This window comes from Heliangelus exortis, chromosome 1 (assembly GCF_036169615.1).
Source record: "Heliangelus exortis chromosome 1, bHelExo1.hap1, whole genome shotgun sequence".
NCBI lineage: Eukaryota > Metazoa > Chordata > Aves > Apodiformes > Trochilidae > Heliangelus > Heliangelus exortis.
In genome coordinates, this window is record NC_092422.1 from 149,281,084 (window position 1) to 149,307,653 (window position 26,570).

Genomic DNA, 26,570 nt, shown 5'->3' on the forward strand with positions numbered 1-26,570 from the left:
AACATGTATTTTTTCCAGACAACACCAGTTCATTGCACTGTGTGGGAAAATGCTCATCTTGACCAGAGCTTTGCTGGGAGGGTTTCTCATCCCCCATGTGATCAAAAGCTGGTAGTAAGTTAGGGCAAACACCTCAGATAATGGATAATTCAGTAGCATAATTTCTTTGTTGTTTTTGGTACGGGTACAGGTTTCTTTCTTGCTCTTCCTCAGCAGGATGTCTGAAAGCTGTTAATCATTGTATAAGTCATTAAAGAGAAATTGGGACAGACAGATAAACTCCCTAACCTGCTATATTGATATTAGGACACTCTGCTTGCACCACAGTGTCCAGCTTTGGTATGTACAGAAACTTTTATACACCCAGATGTGCACCTTGGGGCCAGACTAACACAGGCATGATTTCACAGCTCAACCTAATAACCCTGCCAAACTGGCCTTCTACCTGTATCCCCTCCTTCTAATACTCAGAAACACCTAGAAGTGCTTGCCAAATCCAGAACTCCCATGGTGATAAAAGTGCTCTGTGACCTGGGTTTGGCTGTGGGGTGTTTGGCCAGTGAGTTCTTTCTAAGATACAGAAGGCTGCTGAAAACTATCTCAAATAGGTCAGATGCAGGCAGGTCAGAGAACCTTGTCATGAACACAGAACACTTGCAGCAAAGACCAAGCTGTGGATAGGAGTCAGGAGAGGCTGTGGATAGGAGTCAGGAGAGGCTGGGGAGGAGAGACATATCTAACTGCTACAAAGGAGCATTTTCTTTAAACTGGTGATTATGTGCTAAATAAAAGCCTCTGTGCAAAGCCTCTGAGCCCTGATGCCAGGTGTGCTCTGTGCAGTTGTGCTGCTGTCAGGCCCAACTTAATCAGCTAACTCAATCCCCCTTCTGGGACTGCTAATATAAGGTAAAATGGCCAAATGTAGTATATGCTGTGTTAGTCCCAGATGTGCAATAGAAACAGGCACTTGACATCCCAGGCCTTGAAATCCCATAGCTGGTTTTGATGCATTCCCCTGTGGTTAAAATATATGAAGCTCTGTGTCGCTTTTGTTCACTTTGACTCTTGAACCTGCCATTAGTTGAAGACCTTCAGCAAAACTTCAGTGAGCACAGCATAGGTAGTAGGGCTTGACTGTCATGTATCTAGAGAGTTCAGCAACTCACTTTGGCAAATGTGCATCTCAGTTTATAGAATCAAAGAATAATTTGGGTTGGAAGGGACCTCTAAAGGTCATCTGATCTAACCCCCCTGCAGTAAACAGGGTCATCCTCAGCTAGATTAGGTTGCTCAGAGCTTCATCAAGCCTCACCTTGAACATCTCCAGGGATGAGGCTTCAAGTACCTTCCTGGGCAACCTGATCTATTTTTCCACTACTCTCATGGTAAAGAATTTTTTTCTAACATCCAGTCTAAATCTATGTTTTCTCTAATTTAAAAGCATTGCCCCTCGTCCTATCACTACAAGCCCTTGCAACCAGTCCATCTCCAGCCTTCCTGTAACCCCCCTTCAGATACTGTAAAGTCACTAATAGGTCTCCCCAGAGCCTTTTCTTCTCTTCTCCAGGCTTAACAACCCCAGCTCCCTCAGCCTTTCTTCATATGAAAGGTTTTCCACTCACCTGATCATTTTCATAGCCCTCCTCTGGACTCGCTCCACTTATTGAGATACCTTCCAGATTTCTCAATCCATAGAAATGTACATATTAGAACATTTGGTAGGGGGCTTAGAACTAGATGATGAACCATTCTGCAATGCTACCATTCTATTTTCATCTCCATTTGCAGTGACGGTAGCATATGCTAATGAGAAATACCATCCTGGGGCACTGTCGGGTGATTTGCCTTCCCTCCAAAACCCTCTCCCGTGACCCTACTTTGTGGTGGTGTTAACCCTGCTTAGGAAGGGCTCTGCAGCGCGGCCATCCCGCCAGCCTCGGCGCCACAGGGTCCGTAATCACAGCGATGGAAAACCCCGAGACGTCCCGGCCGGGTCCGCGCCGTCAGGTCAGGGTCGCCGCCTCTTCCCTCTCCGCCTCAGGGCCGCTCACCGCCGTGGGGAGGAGCGGCACCGGGACCCTTATAAGTCCCGCCCGCCATCCCGGCTACTTCACTCGCACGGCCGCTGCCAGTGTAACCCTCATACGGCTTCCCGGGGCACAGGCGCTGACACCTTGGCAGGACACCCCGACCCCTTCCTCGACGGCCCCGACAGGACACTGCACGGCTCGAAGCACCGAGCGGCTCCTCAGCTGCCCCCCGCCAGGAGGCACCTCCCGCACCGCTCCTCAGCTGCCCCGGCGGGGAATTACGGTACCGCGGTACCCCCGCGGGTTCCCGTTCCCTTTCCGTCTCCGCCGGCCGCCCCGTGCCGGCCCTACAGGGGCAGCGGTTTCCCCTCTGGTTTTGGGGCTGATCTGTGTCCCCAAGGGGCAGTCCCTCCGGTAGCATGGGGCGCTTCTCCGCCTGGGACTACGTGGTCTTCGCGGCCATGCTGGCGGTCTCGGCCACCATCGGCGTCTACTACGCCTTCGTGAGGCGAGGGCAGGAGACCTCCAAGGAGTTCCTCATAGGGGGCCGCAGTATGACCGCTGTCCCTGTTGCGATCTCCCTTACCGCCAGCTTCATGTCAGCTGTCACCGTGCTGGGCACCCCTGCTGAGATCTACCGCCACGGTGCCATGTTCTGCATCTTCGCCATCGCCTACACCGTGGCGGTGCTGGGCAGTTCTGAGATCTTCTTACCTGTCTTCTACAAGCTGGGTATTACCAGCACCTACGAGGTAAGGTGATGTAGGAGGAGCCTTTCCACATCCTTCAGGGAGCTTGGGAGACTGAGCTCTCTTGCCTGCTTTCCACATGTCTCCCCTCAGGCTTTTTCCAAGTTCCTCTGCATTTTGTGCTGCCGCACATTTCCAAGGCTCTGCCCAAAGGGTGCGACCTGCTTTGTCCTCAAGCCACCCAGGTTGCCCCCGCAGAGATGCTCAACCCTGCTGTTTTGGCTCAGGAGCTGTGCACCATGCCAAATCCATTTCTTCTCTCCAAATACTCAGTTCAGCAGGTGGATTAGTCCTTGAGCAGCTTGGATGGTGATATGTGGGTAATTATATGTAACTAATATTCCAAGAGCAGAATGCAAGAGCATCTTTCATAGGAACCAAAGTTCACAAATCATGGTCCCTCCAGATAGGTTGATAAAGCTCAGGTGCTGCCAAGAAAGCCCCCTTCTGTCAGGATATATATTTGTGCTGTTACTAGAAATTTTTGAGAAATTTCATTTCTGCCTGTGGCCATTCAGACTGGTGGATGTCTTCTCCATCATGCTTACACAGGGGGATCAGCAAGTGCTCTGTGTTTGGAAGAATTTGCAGACTTCCAGCAAAATCAGCTGAGCTGGTCTTCAGCTCAGCATGTAAGTTAAAGCTATAGCTGTCAGCATACAGGCTATTTTGAGGTGAGGAAGTATCTGGTTGGGACTTTCTTTTGATTTTAGAAGGTCTGTACAACTTCTTTATATTCCTGCGTAGAGATAGTACCTAGCTGCAGATTTGGAGGGAATTTCTCTTCATAGGGGACTGAGGAAGGGACATTGGTGTAGACGTAAGTCTCTGGGTATCTGCCTTGGTCTTTTGCATTTTATTGTGTTCAACAGGGGTATTGCAGTACTGGAGGCTGAAAACAAGGTTTCTGTTGGTATATTTAGGTAAGAATTCACCAAGAGAAATCTCTGATCATTTCCAGTGTGTTATAAACTACTAATCTTTGGCCTGTCAGTTATCATGTCTTGGCTTCAGGAACAAATATTTCAGAAGGTCTCTCTCTCCCCATGCTTGCTGCAAGCGCCAATGAGGCCAATGAGGGACAAGCAGTGGGGTTGCAAAAGGCAGAGCAGAAAGTGTCCTGTGAGGGGACAGCCAAGGCACAGTGCTTTCTGAGCTGTCTTTTCTCCTCCACACTGATTCTGCTGTGTCCTCAAAGGAGGCAGCAGCGTTATGGATGGTGCCTCCATGTCTCCTGACTGGGAGACCACTGCTGGCAGTCAATATGGCCAGAGCTGACGGGTTGTTTCAGGGAGTCCCTGTATCTTCTCTCTGGGGCTCCTCTGTTGTGGCACCTGGTGGCAAGTTCACCATAGAGCACAATCCTAGGGAGGTGGTGATCCTGCATCCAGGAGATGTGCCCTGCCCAGAGCAGCTGTGTCCTCAGTATCATGGCCTCAGTACCAGTGACCCCTGCCTGGAAGCATTCAAGGTGGTTGGGGGTAGATGACCCATGATTCAGACCCATATAAAAGAGCAGACAGTACAATGGCTCTGTAGACACTGATCTTTGTACTTTTCTTCAGGTGTTTATTGCTCCAAACTCTTTTATGAAGTCTTCTGAATGCTGTGTATGCCTTTTGCTAATCTGTTGTCTATCTCCTTGTCAATCTTGGCATCTGAAGAAATAATACATCCCAGATAACTGAACTGCTGGTCTATCTTAAGCTCTGATTCGCCTATGGTGATGTGAGGATGGCTCATAATTACATAAAGACATAATTGCAGCTGGGAAACCAGTGATAATGTGGTTGAAGCAAAGAAATGCACCTATAAAAGATACATCTTCTATTTGTGGACAGAAGTAAGAGATTAAACAACTTTTAGTGTCTGTCTAAAGGTGCAGCATAAGAGTGCTCTGACAACATGTTTTAAATGCTCAGTTCAAGAGTGAAGACTTTGAGATACTTCAGTGTTTGTCCACCAAACAGACTGGCAGGCAAAGGCAATTCCTTTTGTACAAGCAACCAAACAACCTAGAGGGTTGTTAGGACAGATGGTGGGAAGAAATCTGACCTGCAGAATTACAAACTCATTCAGGGATTGTGCTGTCCCAGAGTAGACAGAAAAGCAAAGGTTCCTGTTTCACAAAAGGCTAGATTTCCATTACCATTAGAACATGGTGAGCTTCTTTGAGTAGTGCAGAAGGTAAGGTTACTGTAGGAAAAAGCTGTTCACCACTGAAAACCTTGCATCAATTCATATGGAGAGATAATGCTGGTTTTCAAATCAACTAAGATCTAGGAATAGCCATAACATTTGTTTTTCACTGATTTCACAATGCAAGTGTGTTCCGTTGTTTGATGGTACATGGTGGTGAACTTCTTAGTTGGCCTCTAAGGAATCAAGGGTTAGACTTGATGGTCCTTGTGGGTCCCTTCCAGTTCAGGATATTCACTGATTCAGTGGTGACAACATGCTGGTCTTTGCCAGGTAACAATGCCCAGCTCCTTGTCTGAGTGCCTTGAGGAAACTGGGTGGCACCAGTTTCCAGTCTGCAGATTCCATCATATGCTGATGAGCTCATATCTACTTCAGTTGCTCCCACACCCTAACACAGTGGTGAGGTCTCTAAAGAAATACCAAATCAAGTTGAGAGAGATATTAGTCAAGGTGACCCTAGGAGTTTTGGCCATTCATGAAAGTGTAAAAAAGATGCCGTGCCTGTTCTGTGTTGCTTGTCCCTTCAATCTAGCCATAACAATATTGCCAAGTTTTGATAGAAACATTTGGGTTATCTTCTCTTTTGCAGTATTTAGAGCTTCGCTTTAATAAAAACCTGCGCCTCTGTGGAACAGGCCTCTTCATTATACAAACGGCAAGTAAACCTCAAAGCTTTTGTGTGGTCCTCATAGCCAACAGGATTCCTCAGCTTAGTGTAACTGGATGTTTTCTCTGAATGGTTGATAAGGTTAACACAGTGTGTGTGTGGCTGGGAATATGAAAAAGCTCTTTCTGGTCCAAAGCAAAAGAGGTGAGAAGCAGATTCTGGGCTGCCTGCCCCTTTGGTTCTTCTGCATGCATTGCTGAGCACCCAAAGCAGTCACTTGGCATCAGCACCATGCCAAGAGACAAGTGACCCAAGTGACCCTTCACTGCAGGGTTGCAGTGCAAAGAGCAGTCATTTGCTTACCTGATGGAGAAACCCACAATGAGTTCAAAATGTAAACTCACCCCATTTATCTGCAATGGCAGTTTTCATTCTCTTGTCCATGGATTCTGGGAGCCTAGTTCTCAAGGGTTTATGAAAGGTGTCAAAACAAGCTGCCAGGAGCTGTTATTTCCTATACAAGGGTTTGTACCACCACCACTGGAAAAAAAAATGGGTATCTGCAAACTGTTAAGTATCAGATTACTGCTTTGGAAAGTATCAAACTAGATCAGTTCTGAAGTTATTGTTGAGTGCAGTTTGGCATATCCAGCTCATTCGATGAGTCAATATTGGAATTATTTCTCAACTACTATGAATTTAGGAAATGTAGACTGCATAAATGCTTGGAGAGAAGCTGTCTCAGAAAGCCATCACCTTTCCCAGGAATTTCCATTTCTTTTGATTTTACACCTTTTTTCCCTCCTAGGTATTATATACTGGTATTGTCATTTATGCTCCAGCTTTAGCCCTAAATCAAGGTAAGATGGGTATACTGCAACTCTTCTTCTATTTTACATCTTACATTTTTTTCTGCAGATACTACTGGTATGTTTTTTGTTTTGGGGGGTTTTTTTGTTTGCTTGTTTGGTTGGTTGGTTTGGTTTTTTGTTTTTTTTTTTTTTGGTAATGCATGCCTAAAAATACATCTCAAGGATTGACTGTGAAGTCTTCTAACATTTCTGTGGATCCTAATGGGAACTCTGATAGAAGACCTTCCATTTGTCATCCTAGTCCCTTAATTCCTGCCTGTAAGGAATTCTAGAAGAAACTTAAGGGAAATATCAGCTCTCATTTACTCCATGCAATATTCTTAGGTCATGGCTACATTCAGAAAAGTTAAGAAGACTTAAGTAAAGTTTTAAGGCAACAGAAAGACTAAGCACACATTTAATTCCTCTGATTAAGTACTCTTCTTCCAGAGGAGGACTGTTTAATTCAGCCTATCATTTTGCCTGGGAAAACAAATCAACAGCAAAGATATCTTGAAGTTAAGAGCTTTGTTGTGATATTTAGCAAATTAATTGTTTCAATTTTCTGCTTCAAAATTACTCTTTGCTTTGAAAATAAGACATATTTATGTTTAGAGGGGAAAAAAGCTTTTATGTGGAGCCAAAGAAAATTTAATCTGACAATTTGTTCACTTGGCAAGAAAAGGAAAGACAAAATGCAAACAAAAATGAATCATTTTGGCTAGAAGGATATTGGTTTTGGGTTTTTTGTTTTTTTTTTCTTGTTTGTTGAACAAAACAAAAGGGAAGAAACCCAACACTGTCTACACTCATCTCCTCCAGTGTATAAGTCCCACAGGTTTTATGTCCTTGTTGTTTTTATTATTTATATTTATGTTTCTATTTATTTGTCCTGAAAGTATACACTAAACCAAGCTATGGTCTAGATGGCTCTCAACTAGAAACAATGATTTTCATTAGGTTTTTTGCCCTTTCTCATTAGCCTGAGCTGTCTGTCAGGGAGCCCCCCAGTGCCTTACCTGGCAGTATGTGGGTGTGCCAAACTGGGCCAGTAACAGCTTACGTGCCAATGACAGCACAGTGTTGTCTGGCAGGGATGTACTCTCATTTTTTCCTAAAAGAAAGAAGAATAAAACAACAGGGTCAACATGAGTGAACAATATGCTGCAGCAGCAAAGAAAGCCAACAAGGTGCTGGGTTGCATCAACAAAGGCATCACCAACAGAGACAAAGAGGTCATCATCCCACTCTACTCTGTGCTCGTCAGATCACACCTGGAGTATTGCATCCAGTTTTGGTCCCTGCTCTACAAAAAGGATGCGGACAGGCTGGAGAGGGTCCAGTGAAGGGCTACAAGGATGATCAGAGGACTAAATCACCTGCCATGTGAGGAGACAGTGAGAAAACCGTGTCTGTTCAGACTTGAGAAGAGAAGGCTCAGGGGAGACCTTCTTACCATGTTCCATTACTTAAAGGGCAGCTATAAAGAAGAGAGAGACTCCCTGTTTACAGGGAGTCACATGGACAAGACATGGGGCAATGGGCACAAGTTTCTCCGGGTGAGACTCTGTTTGACCACAAGAGGAAAATTTTTCATGAGGTCAGTCAGACACTGGAATGGACTCCCAAGGGAAGTGGTGGTTTCCCCCCACTTTGGAAAGTTTTAAGTCTCAGCTCGACAAGGTGCTGAGACACGTCATATAAACAGTAATGGTAGAAGGGTTGGACCAGATGACCCTTGAGGTCCCTTTGAACCTGACATTCTAGGATTCTATGAGAAAAAAGAGGCTTTTAGTCTTAACACATTTCTTACAGACCATACTCAAACCACCTTGCCTCTATGGAGCATCTGTGTGCTGTTTACCTGCTTAAGTCCTTGCCTAAAGACTCCTTGGGACTACCCAGACACTTCAAAGGAAGGACATATATTTTTAATACAAAATTATGTTTTAAAAGGACACATATTTTAAATGCCTGAGTTGGGGCCTATAGGCATATTGGATGTATTGTTTGACATAATTTGCACTGAAGATAGAGAGCCTCCTAGATCCTGAAGTATATCTAACTGTTGAGCACTGGAAAAATGTCTGTAACCACTTTCCAATGTCTGTAACAACTGTTTCATTTTTAAAACTTGTCAAGGTGAACCACCTGGTTTAGACACAAATCTTCTGTTGCTTTTTTATTATTATTGCATTCAACTTATTAATGTTATTCATCAGCAGCCAGATTGGGTAAAAAATTAACCTAATTTTATTTGTGTCCAATGCCTTTTTCACACTGGTGCCATTTCCCTCTCTTTCAGTCACTGGCTTTGACTTGTGGGGTGCGGTGGTGGCAACTGGCGTGGTCTGCACTTTCTACTGCACAGTGGTACGTGGGCCCCTAAGCTGAGAAAAATCTCTGTTCCTTTCACCATTCATATTAAATAAGGAATTTATTAGAAATTAACCTGAAAACTGGGGTTATCCCAGGGCAGTACATTTCACAGTGTAGTTGTAGCCACAGGGCCATATTCACCCAAGGACTTCACTAGATGAAATTGTAGTCATGATGTGATGCAAACTTTTTCTGTTTTAGTACATTACAACTTCTCTTTTTGCTGAAACAATAGCAAAAAGATTTTCTTTGCTAAAAACGCTCCTGTGGTATTTCTTTTAATGTAGTAGGCTTTCACTGTATGATTTTTTAAGCACCTGCTTACTGCAGCTATAGTAGTCCTGTCTGTTCTTGAATGTAGTAACTGAAAACAGCAAGCGCCACATGAACAGGTTGGCCTTTAACCTAAAGGTTAAAGTGTTAATTGACCCAGTGCCCAAAGGTTATTAAATAGAACATTACTGACAGAAATTTGATCACTTATATTTGGTTAAATAATGTTTATTTTTATTCACACAAATGGTACACTTTGTGGTACACTATGTATGCAAGATCAGTAGTGTTTGCCCATTTATCTTTGAATCAAAGTTCTGAATCAGGTTCTTTGATGATGGAAATACTGGATTAAACTACTTGTATGGCCAAAGTAAATTCTAGTGCACTTCAAAATAGGGCCAGCATGTCCTGACTATGTTTCAGGATACAATTTCAAAACATCTTGGTGCAGAATTATTTCTATTAAGGAAAAAGGTGAATGCGATCTATTACACGTAATCCTCAGAGTAACATTTCCCTTAGTTGAATGTGAGCACAAAGCAAGAATGCTGCTGCCCTGTCATACCTGATACATGCTCTTCCTCGTGCAGGGTGGTCTGAAGGCAGTAGTCTGGACAGACGTTTTCCAGGTTGGAATAATGGTCGCTGGATTTTCCTCTGTGATTATTCGAGCTGCGGCGTTTCAGGGAGGACTTGGACGCATTGTTAATGATTCCTACTATGGAGGAAGATTAAACTTCTGGGAGTGAGTTTGTACTTGCAAGTGCTGTGCCTCTGTATTGCTACCAATAGAGCCCATGAGGCTAATTGCTGAAGGAGGAGAAGGGGAGAGAGTTATGACCCAAATTTTGTGTATTTTTAAACAAACGTACCTACTGTGAGGATATTTTTTAAGTTTTAAACCACTCAAAAGCCTGCAAAGAGTAGAACCTTTTTACTTTGTCAAGAAGGTGTTTTACTGGTACTTTTTGGACTCCACTGAAAGTCAGTGGTGGATAGGAGAGGACAATTGTATTTATGCTTGCAAACTGCAAACAGCTGATTTGGCATTTCAGCCACTGAAACAAAAGAGCTAGGAAAATAATAGATTTGTTTAATATGAAAATAATAGATTTGTTTAATATGAAAAAAGAGAAATGTTTTTCTTTCCTCAGAAAGAAAAATTAGAAGTTATTTTAGTAGTATTTTCCTCTCCATTATTATAAATAGTCATAACCTAAAAATATCATCAAATTCATTCTATCAGTGTTGAATCAAAAACCACTTCCAAGTTAAAAAAAAAAAAAAAAAAAAGTTACTGCATGTTTGATGAGAAAGTTCGCCCAGTTCTATTAGTGAAAATTTAGTGTGACAAGTATTACCTTTCATCTTTTTGTCTGTCAGTTCACAATACTCATTAGGTTGTTCTATAAAATTCTGCACCAAGTTCTTCAGAAAAGAATCGTGGGTATTTTTTTTCTTCATGTGAACAGTCTTTTTTCAATCTGTTTGGCTGACTTGAAGCAGTTACGCTGCATTGCTTCTTCCCCTGTCAGAGTTCACAGATGGGAAAAGAAATAGAATTAAGGCATGCAAAAAATAAAATAGATGAAAGAACAATTTATTGCTATACTGAAGTGTGATTTCAAAACACCACACCCTTATACTGGTGCCAGACTGATGTCCCTCTAGATGAGCAGGAATTTTGGATTTACAAGAGCATCATTTCATCACAACAGTCACAGGCATCATACAGCCTTTACATAAGACTTTAGTTTATGGGCAAATAACTTAGTTAAACTTCACAGTTGGACAGATCACAGTGTTTCACTGGATCAGTTTCAAAATGAGTTTTTTGTGATTTAATGTAATGGTTTTTGTGATTTAATTTGTTTTTTGTGATTTAATGTAAACTTGGAGTATCTTTTGAATTTTTATATTTATTGGGCCAAATAAATAGAGTTTGTATTAGAATAAGCATGGGGAATTTTTTTTCTCCTAGGCATTAAGGTCTTCTCATAATAAGAATATTTTCATATTCTGAATTTGTTTTCTCTTCCTCTTGTTGTAGCTTTAATCCCAGTCCTTTTCAAAGGCACACCTTTTGGACAATTGTTATAGGTGGGTCCTTCACATGGCTTGGCATATATGGGGTTAACCAGTCTCAAATACAGAGATACATTTCATGCAAAACCAGGTTCCACGCAAAACTGTAAGTCTGCATACAGTAACTTTTAATGTCTGAATTCAGCAGTGACTGTTCTTTATGAGGGAGGTATTTTTGTAAGGGATTTTTTTTTCCTTGCTATTTATAGGGGAGAATGTTTTTTGTCTAGATAAAACCCTTTTGTAAAGGGTAACAACTTTTGCTTTCTGTTCTGTGGACCACGTAGGAAACAAATCAACAAAATAAATACTGGTATTTGAATTAGATATAATTTCTGTAATATCAAACTTTGTGCCAGAATGTGCCAGTATTATTGCATAGAAATAGCTGCATTAAGTTTGCATGCAACCTGAAGACCAAATAATATAGCACTTATGCTGAAGCCATATCAAGACAGTATCTTGAATTGCTGCTCTACTAAACCAAATCATGTACGAATTTTGCTTAAGTGAAGACCAGAAGATTTTTCCATACCAGTGAGTATATGCATGAGAAAATGCAGAAATGTTTTATTCAGTGATAAAATTGCTGAGGTATCATGTATTTTGTTTTCATAAAAATACTGAATTTTTCTTCATTAATTCACCATGGAAACTGGCAGAGAGTTCTGTTTTCCTTGAGTTCAAACGTTTTTTATTAGCCTTCAGTCTAGAATTTACTAACTCTCTTGTGTTAACTTTATCTTTAGTTATCATGCCAGTAGTTCATAACTCAGGATTTAAGAATGTTTAATGAGCTCATGAAGTCTATTTATAGGAGAAATATATAAATAAATATCATAACTATAGTCCTTATAAATTCTACAATACAGTGTCATACAAAGAAGGAGTTTTATGAAGGCTTTAACTTCATAAAGCTAGCAGAGTACCCACAGAATCATACACAGTTGAGAGCTGAAATATTTTGGTTGTGGCAATAACAAAAAATCTACTTTTTTGTCCTATATACTGCAGGCAGGAATGAGTTTATGCTCATCAGCAGCCACATCTCCAATACACCATGTGGTTTCTCCACAATCTCTGGCACATGGCTGAGTTCCAGGTTCTTGGCACTGCAGAGTCAGGAGGTGCATCCTTCGCCATAATTTTGTCTGGCATGACTGCATACAGGACCACAACAGCATACATTGTGCCAAATTTGTGTGCCAGTGAGACTATTCTTCCTGAGCATCTCCTCCACTCAGGGCTGTGTACCTCTCTTGGAATGTCTCTGTCCTCTTTCTAAGGAGGAACACCTCCAGAGCAGCCCAGAAGCAGAGTGTAGCCAAAGGGAATCTGGCACCATGGCAGATTTTCTGAGCAAGTGCAGCAGCTTTGACCAGGGCTTAAAGCTATCTGCTTCTGGAGGGGTTTGAGTGGGATTTATAGCTCATACTGTGTTAGTGGTGACACAGCCTTATTAATCAGTGGAGTCCTCTCCTGCTAATATGGGTGGCTGGACTCCATGGCATCTTGTTCATGCAAGGAATGTACCCCTGCATGGAGAAATAATTGTACAATGGTTGCAGCTTGTCACATCTATAAGAGTGCTATTCTGTGGTGGTTATCTAGTTCATTTGCAAATGTAATTAAACACATCTGGCATATCAGAGGCCTGCACCTCTTATTGCCATTTAACCTGTATATAGAAGTGTAAAATGTCAACAGGACAAATTAAGAGGGCTTTGTACTTGTGAGGCATTTATTGTAAGAGACAGCCCAACGCAGAGAGGCTTAAAAGAGGCAGCACAATAATTAATGAGAGTTGAGAAAATAATTCTTTCCCAGATCCCGACTTGAAGTTTTTGTGAAGGCCTTTAACAGTGTCACAAGAGTAGGAATTTTCTCAGGCTATGGGAAAGGATTTCACTGCATTCAAGAAGCACACCAGTAGGCAGGAGGAGCAGGTGCTGTCATCCTCAAACAGTAACTAGGCAAGCTGAACATAATGCTCATATATGAGCAATTACAGGCACTCAGAACAGGAGAAATTTTCAGAAAAATATGGGCCACTAACACATTTTTCTCTACTGTTCTTTTGAGGTCATCACTTGGCATGTTTCAGTGGTAAAATCTTAGAGTTAGCCTGAAACAAACAAGTGAAAATAAACCTTGTACAGTCACAGTGCCTACTTCACCCAAGCTCTACCCCGTATTACTCACCCAAAATTAATGGGAACACTTTCCTCCAATAGTGCTACAATTATTAATCTCCAGTGCTTAGTCATACGTTGTACCATGAGCTGGGATGCAAATCAGAGGGGAAAAAAAAGAGCTTTATTTTCACTGTTGAACACTGATACAGTTTGAAAACAAGAATTGCTGGATTCAGACAAACTATTTATTTTGCTTCTGTATTTTCTCTTGACTTTCTAATCCTTACTACAGGGTCTATGCTAATACTGCTATTACAAAAGAGCTGGATTGATTTAGCTCATTGATTAAATTTTGTGCTAAATCAGTTCCAATGCAGATTATGCCAGTGCAGGAACAGCTTCAGCTAAATGGATGCAAGACATCCAACCTAGATGTAAGCATCTATAAGAAGAGGACCAGTTAATTTTAACAAATTAGAGAGAAATTTAAGATGCTGCTGGTTCTGTGTTTAGATCATCCCTAGTTGCAAATGCAAAACATAAATGCAGAGTTTTCCTATTTTGTGTAAACTGGCTTTTATTTATAATGTTTATGTAGTTCCTGTTTAAGAGTTTACATTATGATTGCCAATAACTTTTCTATGGCATAAGACTGATAGTTAAACCAGTTAATATACATCATGCCTATCTGAAAATGTCCATTTTGATGCCTTACAAGGCCTTTAAAGTTATGTTTGCTTCTTCATTAATCCTGATGGTCCTCTAGAACAGTCCAAAGGCTGATGCCTCTTACATTCTTGGGAATAGAAAGCACTATAAGGCTTCCTGAGCCATCACAGGTGTGGGTATATTTGTACAGATGGTGAAGGTCTGGTCTTCCCAGTGGAGGGCTTAGTGGCTGGCACAGATCCAAGATATATGATCTGAGCCATCAGGCAGTTAAGTTGCTATCAGTGGATGGTACACAGATGACCTGGAGGCAACTGCTGGAAAGGAACGCTGTTTTTCAAGGCTAAGCTCCCAATGGGTGTGTTTGTTTGAGAAGGACTTTGTGACCCAGCAGTCATCAAGAGAGAGATGAGAAACATCTGAGAACATCAGCTAGTTAGATGGAAGGGAAGAGAGCTCTCTAGGGGAGGAGATGGGCAAGGAGAACAACTTGTTTTTCATGGTCAAGAGAGACTGCCTGCTGTGTGGGGCACGAGGAGCATTAAAACCTTACCACCATGTCACTATCTGTCTCAGCATTAGCTGTAGCTCCTGTGAAGACATGGGGAGACAGTGGAGTTACTGGACCATAGCAGCCTTCCAGTTGTTTAGTTATTAAAGGGGAGGCCCTGGGGTTGGTGACAAACCCCTGCACTCTGGAGCTGACTCTGATGGCACCAGACCAGGTCCCATGTCCCAGACTCTCCTGGGAGGAAATGTGAGATTGGTTTCTCTACAGGGGCCACTCCTGCGTTGTGTAAGCAACTGCACTTCAACTCCAGAGGCAAAATAATGCTGGCGAAAGGGGACCCCACACTTTGATCTGGGGCACCCCACCTCACAAATCTGTCCAGGGTTTGTCTTGAAGTGGTATGTGGGGGGAGGAATGTCTTAGTGCCAGCTGCCTGCAATGCCCAACTGGCAAACATGTTGAAACTCAGGGATTGCTCTATCCCTCCTGTCATCTCCTGAGCAGACTTTGTCAGGAAACGGGTATGCAGACCATAACATCAAAACAAACAGTGTAATCCCTATATTTAAAAATGAGATCTCACCTGGAGTGAAATGGTGGGTGCCATACTGGGACTCCCTTCCCAGCAGGCAGCCACTGACTGGGAGGTCTCCTTGCTGGCTCTTGCTCACCTCTCCCTGGTGGGGTTTTGCAGGATGTCGAGCTCTAACAACATGGTATGTCCATGCCTGTTGGTGCAGGTCCCTTTACATCAACCTGTTGGGCCTCTGGGTGATACTGACCCTGTCGGTGCTGTGCGGCCTGTCCCTCTACTCCATCTACAGGGACTGTGACCCCTGGACGGCAAAGAAGGTGTCGGCGTTGGACCAGGTGGGACCCCACGTCTCAGGGGAAGGTGGTCAGATGGAATTCTGGCTCTGCATCCATAAAAACCAGACAGGGCAAGGGGTTCAAGAGCCTGGGGCTTGGGAGCAATGACATTCCTGAGCCCTTTATCGGGTGAGTTTGTAACATTGAGGGATTAAGCTGAGACCGTGGCAGGAGGGAATACCAGAGGAAGCAGCAGACCTGTCCTTCCCTTTCCACTTTTCAGTCCCAGTGTCCCCAGGCTGTCCTGGAGCTGCAGGTCCCTCAGTACCAGGTGAAGAGGGTGGCAGGGACAGCAGTGATGTGGAGGATGGTCAGTCCACCCATCTCTGCAGGTATTTGGGGTTTTCACCCAGAACAGGACCGGTAGTGCCAGCATTGCCTAAACCAGCACTTCAGAGAGGAGTGAGAGGAATAGTCTGTGGCCAGGGAGGGCTGAAGCAGCTGATGCAAGTGGCTGCAGAACACAGCGAGCTGCTTCGTGTCATCTGACCTAAAACTGCCCTGTAGTGAGGGAGGCAAAAGTCTGTTCAGTTCTAAAACATAATTGTGCCCACAGTGCACACCTGTAAGAAGGCTACCAGCAGGCAGTTCTACTTCAGAGATGGTGCATCCTTCCCTCCTTCGGGTGAGACCTGGGCAATCAAGCAGTGCTGTATTGTGCTGCAGAGAAACCATCTTGTAACCAGCACTGCCCTCTCCCTAAATAGGCCCTGAGCTTCAGATTTACATGAGGAACAAAAGCTTTGGGAGCCCAAAGACTGACCAAATTCAGGGTCCAAGGAAGTCATACAAGTCTATTTTTTTTGTTTATGCCTGGGGTAATCATAAGCTCTGGATAACACCCCTGGAAATCCAGGAGAAGAGCACAGACAAGGGAGTACCTGAGGCAGGACCACCTGGTCTTTGTGGGTAGAAAAAAATGAGATACAGAAAGGAAACCCAAAGGAAATCAAGTTGTTCCTGTCAGTCAAATTCTTTCGGTGGAGTCCAAAAAAGACCAACTTGTCTGTTAAAAAAAATTGTTCACGGGAGGGAAGTCTTAATCCTATCTCTTCGCAGCACTCATATCATGCAAAGGTCAACAAATGGCACACTATTTCCATTATAAGGAAATTATTGAACTGTATGAAAAAATCCTTTTGTGAAGTCAATACCAGACATAAGCATCTATAGTGGTGCCCAAGCCTAACAGAGTGATGTGCAATGCAGACTACCAGAACTAGCTTCCTGTCCCACTGACACTGGAAAGCAAGCCTGATGGCATGGCTGTGTTCTTACCTCTGCTGGGTGGTCTAAACAAGACTGTTGTGTCTCAAGTGGATGTTTTAGGATTGGTTTTCTCTGTAGAAAACCAATAAATAGTGCAAGGTGGAACATTCAAAATTAGGACAAGTGGACAGAATGCCGATGAGAAAGTTCTAACAAAAATAATAGAGTGGCAAAAAAGAAAAAATAGGCCAATATAGTAATATTTCTTACTCTCTGAATTTTTCAGCTAATGCCATACCTAGTGATGGATATTCTCAGCGAATTTCCAGGAGTGCCAGGGCTTTTTGTGGCTAGTGCCTACAGTGGGACATTAAGGTAATTTTGTAATTTGGAACCTGGCGTCTTGTTTTTTGCTATTTTTTTACTAGAGCAAAACTGTCATTTATAGTAAAGCTTTTGCATTTCATTTCTTTGTCTAGCTAAGTTTTGTTCTTAAAAAAAACACTATAAGGTGCAGCTTAAAAATCCAGTTCCCAGCAGTGGTGCTCTGAGGCCCTAGTACTCAAAGCTGTTTGGAGTTACCTGCTAGTTCCTACATGAAGAAAAAACTAGCCATATGCAATGCATTGCACTAGCAAATCCTCCTCTCAATCCTTTTAAAGCCCTCTGTTAGAGGAATTTTTACGTGCTATAAATGAGAGGTTACACAAAATAGCCAGTTTTGATCCTGCTTGACTGTAAAGCCATCTCCCTTTCCTCATCCGTGCTCTTGGAGTCTTGTTCATAAGATTTTCTGGATTTCCAATTATCTTGAATGAACCCCATTAAATCAAAAATTGCCATATATTTTTACTAAAGGTGACAAATCAATCCCTTTATATCCCATAGTAGGGAGTGTTTTGTTCAGCTTTCACAAGGAGCACCTTTTAGGAAATTCTCAATGAAGGCTCCGAACAATAGTGAGCTGATAAAAATGAGGAAACTTAAGAATGTGACACCAGAATAATTTTTTTGTTCTGAGTACTTCTACCTACATAAATAGAGAGAACAGCCAGGGAGCAGCTGGTGGCTTTATGAGAACAAGGTGCATGTAGACACAAGATCACCTTTCTGGCTTTGTCTTAGGACTGCCAATTTCTCTGACCCCAGAGAGAGGGGTCAGTTCTGTTTCAACTAGTTGACTAATTTTTAGATGACTATTATTAGGTTATATGAATCATCCTCTGAGAGTGCATTTGAAGCAATCAGTGACCTGCATGTAGGAATGTTACCTGCCCACATATATACTGTATAAATAATTTGTGAAAGCATCACATATACCAGTAGCATTTCCTGTTTAGCCACATGTAATAATAGATAATAGAAACTTTCATTGACTTCTCCAGGCCCATTAATATTTGGCTTGTCTTCACTAAGAACAATTACTCTACACAGTTTTGTAAGCTAACAACTACACCACCTGGAATAATAAGTTGTTTCAACCAATACAGCAGTTATGTTAGTTTTCTGACACTGTTCTTAGACAGTAGCAGTTTCTCTCTGCCAATAACCCATCTGTCATCTATGATTTCAGCTTCTAAGATTAAAAAAAATGGTATAAATCTTGCCTCCTGTAGTACGGTGTCCTCCAGCATCAATGCTCTGGCTGCTGTGACTGTTGAAGACCTCATTAAGCCATACTTCCCATCCCTCTCTGAAAAGAAGTTGTCGTGGATATCCAGGGGGATGAGTATGTCTGGAAACATCTTCTCTTTTGCTTTACAAAGTAAAGGTTTGATTTAGATCTTGCTTATGGCAGTGGAAGTCAGGACTAAGTGCATTCACACTGATAGAACTACGTTGGGGCAATGTTTGGGAGACGAGATGAGCTGTGCAGGTTTTACACAGAATAGGGGGACAAGGTATTTCAAGTGATCATCAGGGGAAAAAAAGCCATCTTGTTTCATCTTTAAGCAGGAAGATGCACTGCATCTGTATCCAATATTGATTTGCAGTACTACAAAACCAAATGTCACAGACTGGAACAGCTATTATTTTTCTTTGATCTGTCAAAAGCGAGAAGCTATAGAAACAACTTTGTAACAAACTTACTTTGGTGATATGCAAGCAATAGCATTGTGTCCCAGTAACATCAAAGAGAAGGAGAAACTTCATGTTTTCTCTGATACAATCTCAGCCCCTCAGTCTGTTTAGCTCCCCTGTTTAATACATAGCTCGAGGAGGAGGGTCACAACTAGATTGGGCAGATGGTTTAAATCTCTGGAGTCCAATTACTGTGTCTGCTAGTTGTACAGTTTGTGACCAACTGGAGGTGTAGCCTAAGGAAGTGTTTGAGTAAGCATGGAAAAACCACAGTCCCAACGTGGTATAATAGCCCCTACCAGTAAGCACGGTAGACTGGTGGCAGGTGACAAGTATTAAATATTTTCACCTGAGAGCAGTATTATTATTATTCAGTAAGTATTATTGAGAGCAATGTTTATGCCAGAATTGTTTGTTGTTGGTCTTATAATGAGTTGCCTGACATTAAACAATGAGATTAACATATTGCTTGTTCAGTGAAACTCAACAGGGGCAGAGGTTGGAAAAACAAATAACCCAATGTTATGGTCCTGGGAAGAGAGACTGTTTCCTGCTGACCCAGGATGTTCTTTGTCACAGCTCCAGCTCCCAGTAATTCACTAGCATTTATCGTCTTGTTCCAAAGCAAAAATCATTCCCTCAAAATAAGGACTATGACACAGGAGCTTAGCTAAAAAATATGACCAATATGTGTTGTATTGCCACTGTGGCTAATTCCCACTGCTGCCATTTAGTAACTAATTTTCAGCTGTATACAGGAAGAGGATTTTGTCACGTTTTTCATGAACTCCATGTAAACAGAAATGTGACCTTTCAGTCAGTTCAGTCTCTCTTATGAAAAAAAAAAAACCAAAAAACAGATGCTAGCAGATTTGAAGGTGTCAGGGGCCGCGCTGGGTTAAACAGAACATTTCCATTAGCCATTATTAAAACTCTGGCAGATTAATTCATCATTCTGCCTTTCCCACACAGGCCTGTTTTATGGTTTAGCCTGCATTGCTATGGCTGCACTGGCATCTGTCCTGGGAGCCTTGTTGCAGGTAGGTGTCAAACTGCTTTATTGTGCCCATGTTGAATGACCCAGAGTGAGTTATGTAAGAAAATAATTGCTGGATGCCATTATGAGATCAGCTTTTACTCTTTGTTGGGTACTGGCCTCAAACTGCCCGTGGCTCAGCCTCTACTTTAAGCACCCCTGTAACTAAACCAAGTCCTGCAAGGCAAGTATTCTTCAGTTGAAAAAACCCTCATAATTTCCTTCTCAACATCTTCTGTTCTTTCCATGTTAATGTCTTCAACTTTCTTGCCCAGCATCTGACAGCAGACTCTTCCTTCCTCAGGCAGCGCTCAGCATTTTTGGCATTATTGGCGGCCCCCTTTTAGGAATGTTTTCCTTGGGAATCCTCTGTTCCTTTGCAAATGAAATTGTAAGTAAAAATTTAAAGCCCTGTTTGATTCAAATTAATTGATAGTTTTAGGCATCTCCTTCCTTCTCTTCACTCAATAATTTTATATTGGGCAGCTCCTTGATACTTTCCATGAGGATATGCTTCTTTTCCTCCTCATCCCAAGGCAGTGAACAGGGCTGTACAAGAACTTGAATTTCTATCCCATTAAGAGATTTACAGGGCCAGAGGGGGGAAAAATCTGAATAAAAAGGAAACTTTGGCAAGGATCTCTGGAAAACATGGTTTTAGAGTCAGGGAACAATGTGTCTTGAGATGTAGCTGAACAGCCAGTAGACTCAGAAGACACTGGCCTGTCTGAGCAAAAGGGGGTCAGGCTGGGAAAATGGGGCCTAAACATTTGCAAACTGAACTGGAGGTTCTGAGAGTGCTTCTGTGTCATGAAATTACCATTTCCAGAGGACTAAGCTGATATATCAAAAAATTATTTGATGAACCTTGGCAATACAGTCCAAGGGTTAGTCTGACAGGATTGCTATTTATTAAGGCCACTAATCACTATCCTTTACCACTCTGCTGTTGCAAATTTTATGTATATACTAAAAACAACCCCAAACCAAATTACTAGCTGTCAGCCAAAAAAACCCCCACCCAGAAGTAGAAGAGACTTTTGCAAAAACAGATGACATGATAAAAAGGAAAAAAATTCCTTTTATATTTGTTCAGGGACGGTGTGCAATATAGCAGTATTTTCCAATATACCATGCAGCCCAAAGCTATTCTTTATTTGTAAAGGCATAATGGCAAAATAAAAAGAGGAGCTGTGAGTAAGCACTCCATTTGCCACGCACTCCATAAGCACTCAGCTTTCCCCAACTGTGTATTTCATTTTTACTGTGGAGCCTACAGTTTACATTATCGTAACTGTTTCTTGTTTAAGTGTTGATTATTTTTTTAAAATAGCTTTATGCGTATCATATAGATGCAACTTTTATTTTATGTTTTGCAGGGTGCTTTTGTGGGTCTCCTCAGTGGCTTTTTAATTTCACTTTGGGTTGGAATTGGATCTCAGATGTACCCTCCACAAGAAAACAGTGCCAGGCCTCTACATCTCTCAGTTGCAGGCTGTAATATATCCTCAGTAAATGTGACATCAACAGCAATTCCATTAACAACAATTCTCAGCAAACCAACTACAGCAAGGTATACAAGTTTGTCATGTGCAATCAACCAAGCATGTATTTTTTTCAAGCAACACAAACATATGTCTAGCAGTTGGGTTACCCTAGCTATCTCTCCCTGCTTTACCTACTAAACTGTTTAAGATGAAGTAGTTATCTCCGCTTATTTTTTCCTGTCAGAGTGAAGTTTTTCCGAGTTATCCCAGAACAGAAGTCAAAATGAGTCTCCCTATTGATCTGAAAATCTTCAGCACAATATTTGAGTTTAAAGGCTTGGATACACCTTACTGGGAGCGATGGTGTTAAGAAAGCATAACATGTATAGTTACTGGATTAACTTCCACAATCTGTCACGTGAATTAAAGCAGTAGGCAGTTAAAGAGCAGTTTGGCAGTTTTAACAGCTCCACCTACAACAGCTTGTGTCTGCAGACCTATTTCTACTCAGGAAATTCAGAAGAGGGCATGGCCCATATGATGGGCAAAATATAAGGGATTTTCTGCCCTCTGCATCTGTGTTTTAGTCTGGACAATCACAGTTAAGTGTTACAGCTGTGAATGATAATATAGGGAACAGCAGGAACAGAAAGAAGCTGAACATACACATTTATAGGCATTCTCAATCCTTATATCTTAGAGCATTATACAATCAACAGGTACCCTGGTTTGCGTGTGGGTGCCCAAGATCCAGTTTCTTACTCTATGCCTCTCACACAAGGCCTCCTGCATTGCTCAAGGTTGTAGGGAAGCAACTATTTCAACAGAGCACCTTGTCAGGGAGAACAAAATAAAGCAACCTGAGCTGTGAGAGTTGCCCTATGGTTTCTGGCTATTTAAAGCTACTTTCTCTTCTGGTGTCCTATCCCTTAAATAATATTGTCCCTTCATCTGGATAGCTGATGCCCTATTTTACCTGCTCCATCCCACACACAGTCTCCTCCCACATGAAGGAACTTGTCCTGCAATTTTGGAACCATTTTTCAGCGTGTATATTATTGTACAGAGGTAATTCAAGACTACAAGGTGACTTGGTTCAGAAGGAACTCTGTATTTATATTCTGTCTGGAAACATTTTCAAATTGCTAGTTACAGGAAAGCAGAGATTAACACTTATTCTGCTCTTTTTCAGGCCTGCCCTGGCAGACAGCTGGTACTCCTTGTCTTACCTCTACTTCAGCACACTTGGGACACTTACCACAGTAGCTGTGGGAATAATTATCAGCCTCCTAACAGGTACTGGTTGGAGAGCTGTGATTTAATGTGTTTTAGATCTCTTTCAAACTAGGATGACCAGAGAGCTGTGATTGCCACAGGAAGTGCTGGTGACCCTATTGCAAACACTGTAAAGGTTACCATCTGAAATCTTTCCTCCCCTAAGCCCTTCTGTGTCCCTCTCTTGGTCTCTGCTCACAGCAAAAGTTACTTCAAATTTCTAAAGAGAAAGAAGTTTCAGCAGTTTTTTAACCTGAAAGGCAATAATAGTAATCATAACAACATAAGACACTCGTCTTTCCTGTTTTATCAGATGCCAGCAGGGGCTGGAGGTTTAAGAGCTGTCCCTGTTCAGAACTCCATGCCAGGAGATGCACCTATGCTCCTAGAGGATAGAAGCAGTTTTACTTTGAGTGAGTTCAGAACACTCAAGGGTTCTTGCCTGCACCTGGACAGTGCATGCTTTTCTCCACATTCCCCAAGCACATGCTTAGGAGCCACAGAGCCTGTGCATGATGGCTACGTTAGCGTCTTTCTCAGCTTCCCTGTATCATTTGTGCAAGGGGTAAAAAGCAGCACCTCACTGTTAAGAGCAGGGATTTCATTTCAAGCCCACGGCCTCACTACTTTTGCAGCTAGGCGAGATGAAAAGTGCATCTCTCATCCACCTCATGCATGGCAGCAATAGCACAACAGCAGCTATTCTTAGAGCTTTCCCCCGTATTCCCAGAAAGATTTCTATGACAGCCCTCACCTTTAAATCTGTTACATTTCAAACCTAATTGTGCAACCTGAAGCTTCTCCAGGACTATGAAATTCCACAGCAACAGGCAAACTCACTTCTTTTATCTTCCCTATACCTTGCAACCAGTCACTACAAGTTACGCTTCTACCATTTTCTTTTCCTTGCAAGTTTCTTGAGGATTTCCTCTGCCCTTTCTTCCCACCCCCAGTGATGCTTGGAGACAAATTTTGCTTCTTACCACATTCGGATCAGATAGCCCACAAGCCATGAAACAAAGCATGAGAATCAGGCAACATATTAAATCCAGATGAGAAATCCTCAGCCCAGGAAACAGAAGCCCAAAAGAAGTCAGCCACAATGTCATTATGCTTTTTGTGGAGTGAGGTCCCATTTAAGCCTCAGGTGACAATCAGAGTTAATTGCCAACCCCTGCATCTCCTTTCTTCCACAAAAGCAGTTAATATCCCATGTCTTAAAAATACCCAAACAATCCCATTAAGCCTCATCCCCCCACATGGGGGCTGCCCTTAAATAACTTGCTATAAAAATGAGCTATAAAAATGAGCTATAAAAACGAGCTATAAAAAGGGTTGGTTACTCAGCTGATAGGGGAGTGAGCACTTGATAGCCCAGCTCCTGGTCTGACAGGGTGCTCCCAGGTGTCATTATATGGGGTTTATCCTTTTATGATGATTGTCTTAGTTTTTGCACAATAAGAAATCTGAGGAGGATCTGGGAAACTCTGAGAATTGCAAAGGCATTTCAAATAGGCCTTGAGGGATCATTTTATATTTTAAGAGGTGTGGGGTATGCATAATTGTAAAGAAATGATCCCTAAGTCCTATTATTACTGGCTGGCTTTTGCTGCATGACTGTCCTGTTCATCTGCCATGGTGTTCATTTTTGGGCTGTGACAAATCATTTACATGTGAAAACCTGGCTGATTGAAACCTGCCTATTTTTCAGGAGGACTAAAGCAGAACATAGATAGTAAATTCCTATTGACCAAGGAAGATTTCCTGTCCAGCTTCACATGGCCTTCATCTGAGACAGTAAGTACAATTACTCATCTCTGATGAGTCTTTCCCTCTGGGGACAAATGCAAACAGTCCATGTCTTTATTTTTTCCCACTGGCATGAATGGCACCAGATCCTGTGTCTGCTTTAAGGCAGCAGCAGACCACAAGGTGAGTAGGAGGAAAGCAGCTGGCGTAGGCAGGGAGGCTATGGTTGTCCACAGCTTGACTTCCTGAACAAGAGCAGCAGCTGAGAAAAGGGATAGTTGTTCTCCAGGCTTCTGACAAAATACTCCTTCACAAGTCTCCTGGAAGCTGGCCCAAGGCATGCTTTGGACTCAGCAAAGCCTCTGTTGTTTGTAAACACATGTTCTCTAAATTCTGGATTTTTTTTCAACCTCAGCTGCTGTTTCAGAGAAAACATTTCTAGTCAGTGTATCTGTTTCCTAGGTTCTTCCCTAAGATCTAGGAAAAGGGGAGACATTATGGGTTAATAACATCCCTTAGAAGGGAGAATATAGGGCAAAATTGTTTAGTTTTTTTTTTTTTTAAAGAAAAAACCAAACAAAACCAAAACAACTATAGATTTCTTTTCAAGCTGTAGTACAGGCAAGGATCATACCTTTAACATAATCCAGTCTGCAAAATGTTTTTCCCCCTTGAGGACAACTCCTGGTACCTTCTCATGTATTTCAGCTTCTGTATATGACACCAGTGAGAGAAGAGTCTTTTTACAAAACTATTGTCATGAATGGAGACTGGCTATTGTCATTCGCTGTCTTTAATGGGCCAACATCTGTTTTCCCTATCTGGGAAATTAATCCTCAAAGTCTTTTGGAAAAAAAAAAACCACAACTACCCATCTGGAAGCTGATGTGCACAGCCATACTGGTTTCTAACTGGAGTCAGACTTTATGCTCAGTCAGCAATCAAGATGTGTTTCATCCTTGTGTGTCAGGTTCAACTCTGCTTTGTGCAGGTCAAAGAGAGGAAGTCTGTTTTCCATTCCCCAGCGTGGCTTTTGTCTCTTGTTTTTCAGCCAGAGAAAGAGCAGGAACGGGCAGCTGATGGAACTGACAACCCTGCTTTCAGCCACATTGAAATGGATGTTGCAAGCAAATAAAACCAAAGTCAGTGGCATTCATAAAAGATGTGGGGCCATGTCAGCCCACAAGGACAGTTTTATTCATGTAAAGTACTGTTGGCATTCCTCTGTTGGGTCAGTTACCAGCCCTGCTGGGATCACTGGACAGGCATCTGCTGAGCTTCATGGCACTGTTGCTCCTGCATGGCCTTGGGACTACTAAAGAAAGGAAAGAGATCTTTCTTGCACTTCCTTACTCTCACACTCTGTATCTTGGTGTCAGGGCTTAAGGCAATGTTTTTATGTGAAATATTTACCTGATTTTCTTGAGCCTCCTGCAAAATACCTGATCTCAATCTCAAATCACTATCACAAAGTAACGTTTTTTATTTGTCAAGAGCACTCTTCTGCTATATGTGGCTGTTTTTCTGTTTTGTTTTGTTTTGTTTTTTTCTTTTAAGGCATTGAAAGTACGAAGAAATTAGGGCTGTGGGACCTTATCAGATTTCAAGAAACAGCTGGTCTTTTTTTTAGTGCAGAAGGTGTATTTAGTGCCATATAGTTCCTTTGTAGGATCCTGAAAGTGTATTTACTTTGCTGGTTTTGTTGTATGTATTTGTTTTATGAAGTCACCTGTTCCCTGGTTACCTGCATCTCCTCTGCTGTGCTCACTGCTGGAAGCTAAGAGAGTGTCTCTGGTGATGGGTAGAGGCAGGAGTCTGTCATATCCTTCTCTTCACACCCTGTCTCCCTCTTCTGCTGCCCTGGTCCTCATGAAGGAAATGATGTGTTGGGGCTTTTTATTCAGTGTTGTATAGCAGAACCACAGTAGTCTCCTGCTGTGTTCCCAGTGTGCTGGGCTATGACTGCTCTTACACTGGGCTAGGTGTAGTGGGGCAGAGATGTTAATACAAGAAGAGGGCACCCTGCTCTACTGGACAAGAGGGTCAAGAGGAGAGGCTGCATCTGCAGTTGCCACTGCTGTTACCTGTAGTCCTGTGAGCTGAAACCTCACGTAGCCATTTGGGTTCATGTTGTCACTCGGATTTCATGGTCAAGGTTGGCCCAGATCAGGCAAGAGCACGTTGTGTGTTTCGGCAGGCAGGCCAATGCACAATCCCTGCAGAACAGGGAAGGGATCACAGAGTGATTATTTAGTGAAGGCTTCTCCAGGGCTGCAGCGCATGGGATGGCTCATCCTCTGACTGAATTGCCAAGAGAAGCACAGACCATTACTCTGTCCTTGTGGTGTGGAAGGGTGAAAGCCTCCAT

The 26,570-nt window shown here is 42.5% G+C and overlaps 1 protein-coding gene across 1 annotated transcript; it reads left to right on the plus strand.

Annotated features, from left to right (window-relative positions):
- Nucleotides 1-2,088: 2,088 nt before the first annotated feature.
- Nucleotides 2,089-25,683, plus strand: SLC5A8 (solute carrier family 5 member 8). The gene is made up of 15 exons (XM_071732948.1): nt 2,089-2,782; nt 5,571-5,636; nt 6,397-6,448; nt 8,745-8,812; nt 9,685-9,839; nt 11,145-11,285; nt 15,235-15,364; nt 16,860-16,948; nt 18,190-18,302; nt 19,628-19,695; nt 19,996-20,082; nt 21,071-21,264; nt 22,371-22,474; nt 24,165-24,250; nt 25,254-25,683. Exons 1-15 carry the CDS (start codon nt 2,450-2,452, stop codon nt 25,335-25,337), a joined length of 1,770 nt encoding a protein of 589 aa, XP_071589049.1. The 5' UTR covers nt 2,089-2,449; the 3' UTR covers nt 25,338-25,683.
- Nucleotides 25,684-26,570: the final 887 nt, after the last annotated feature.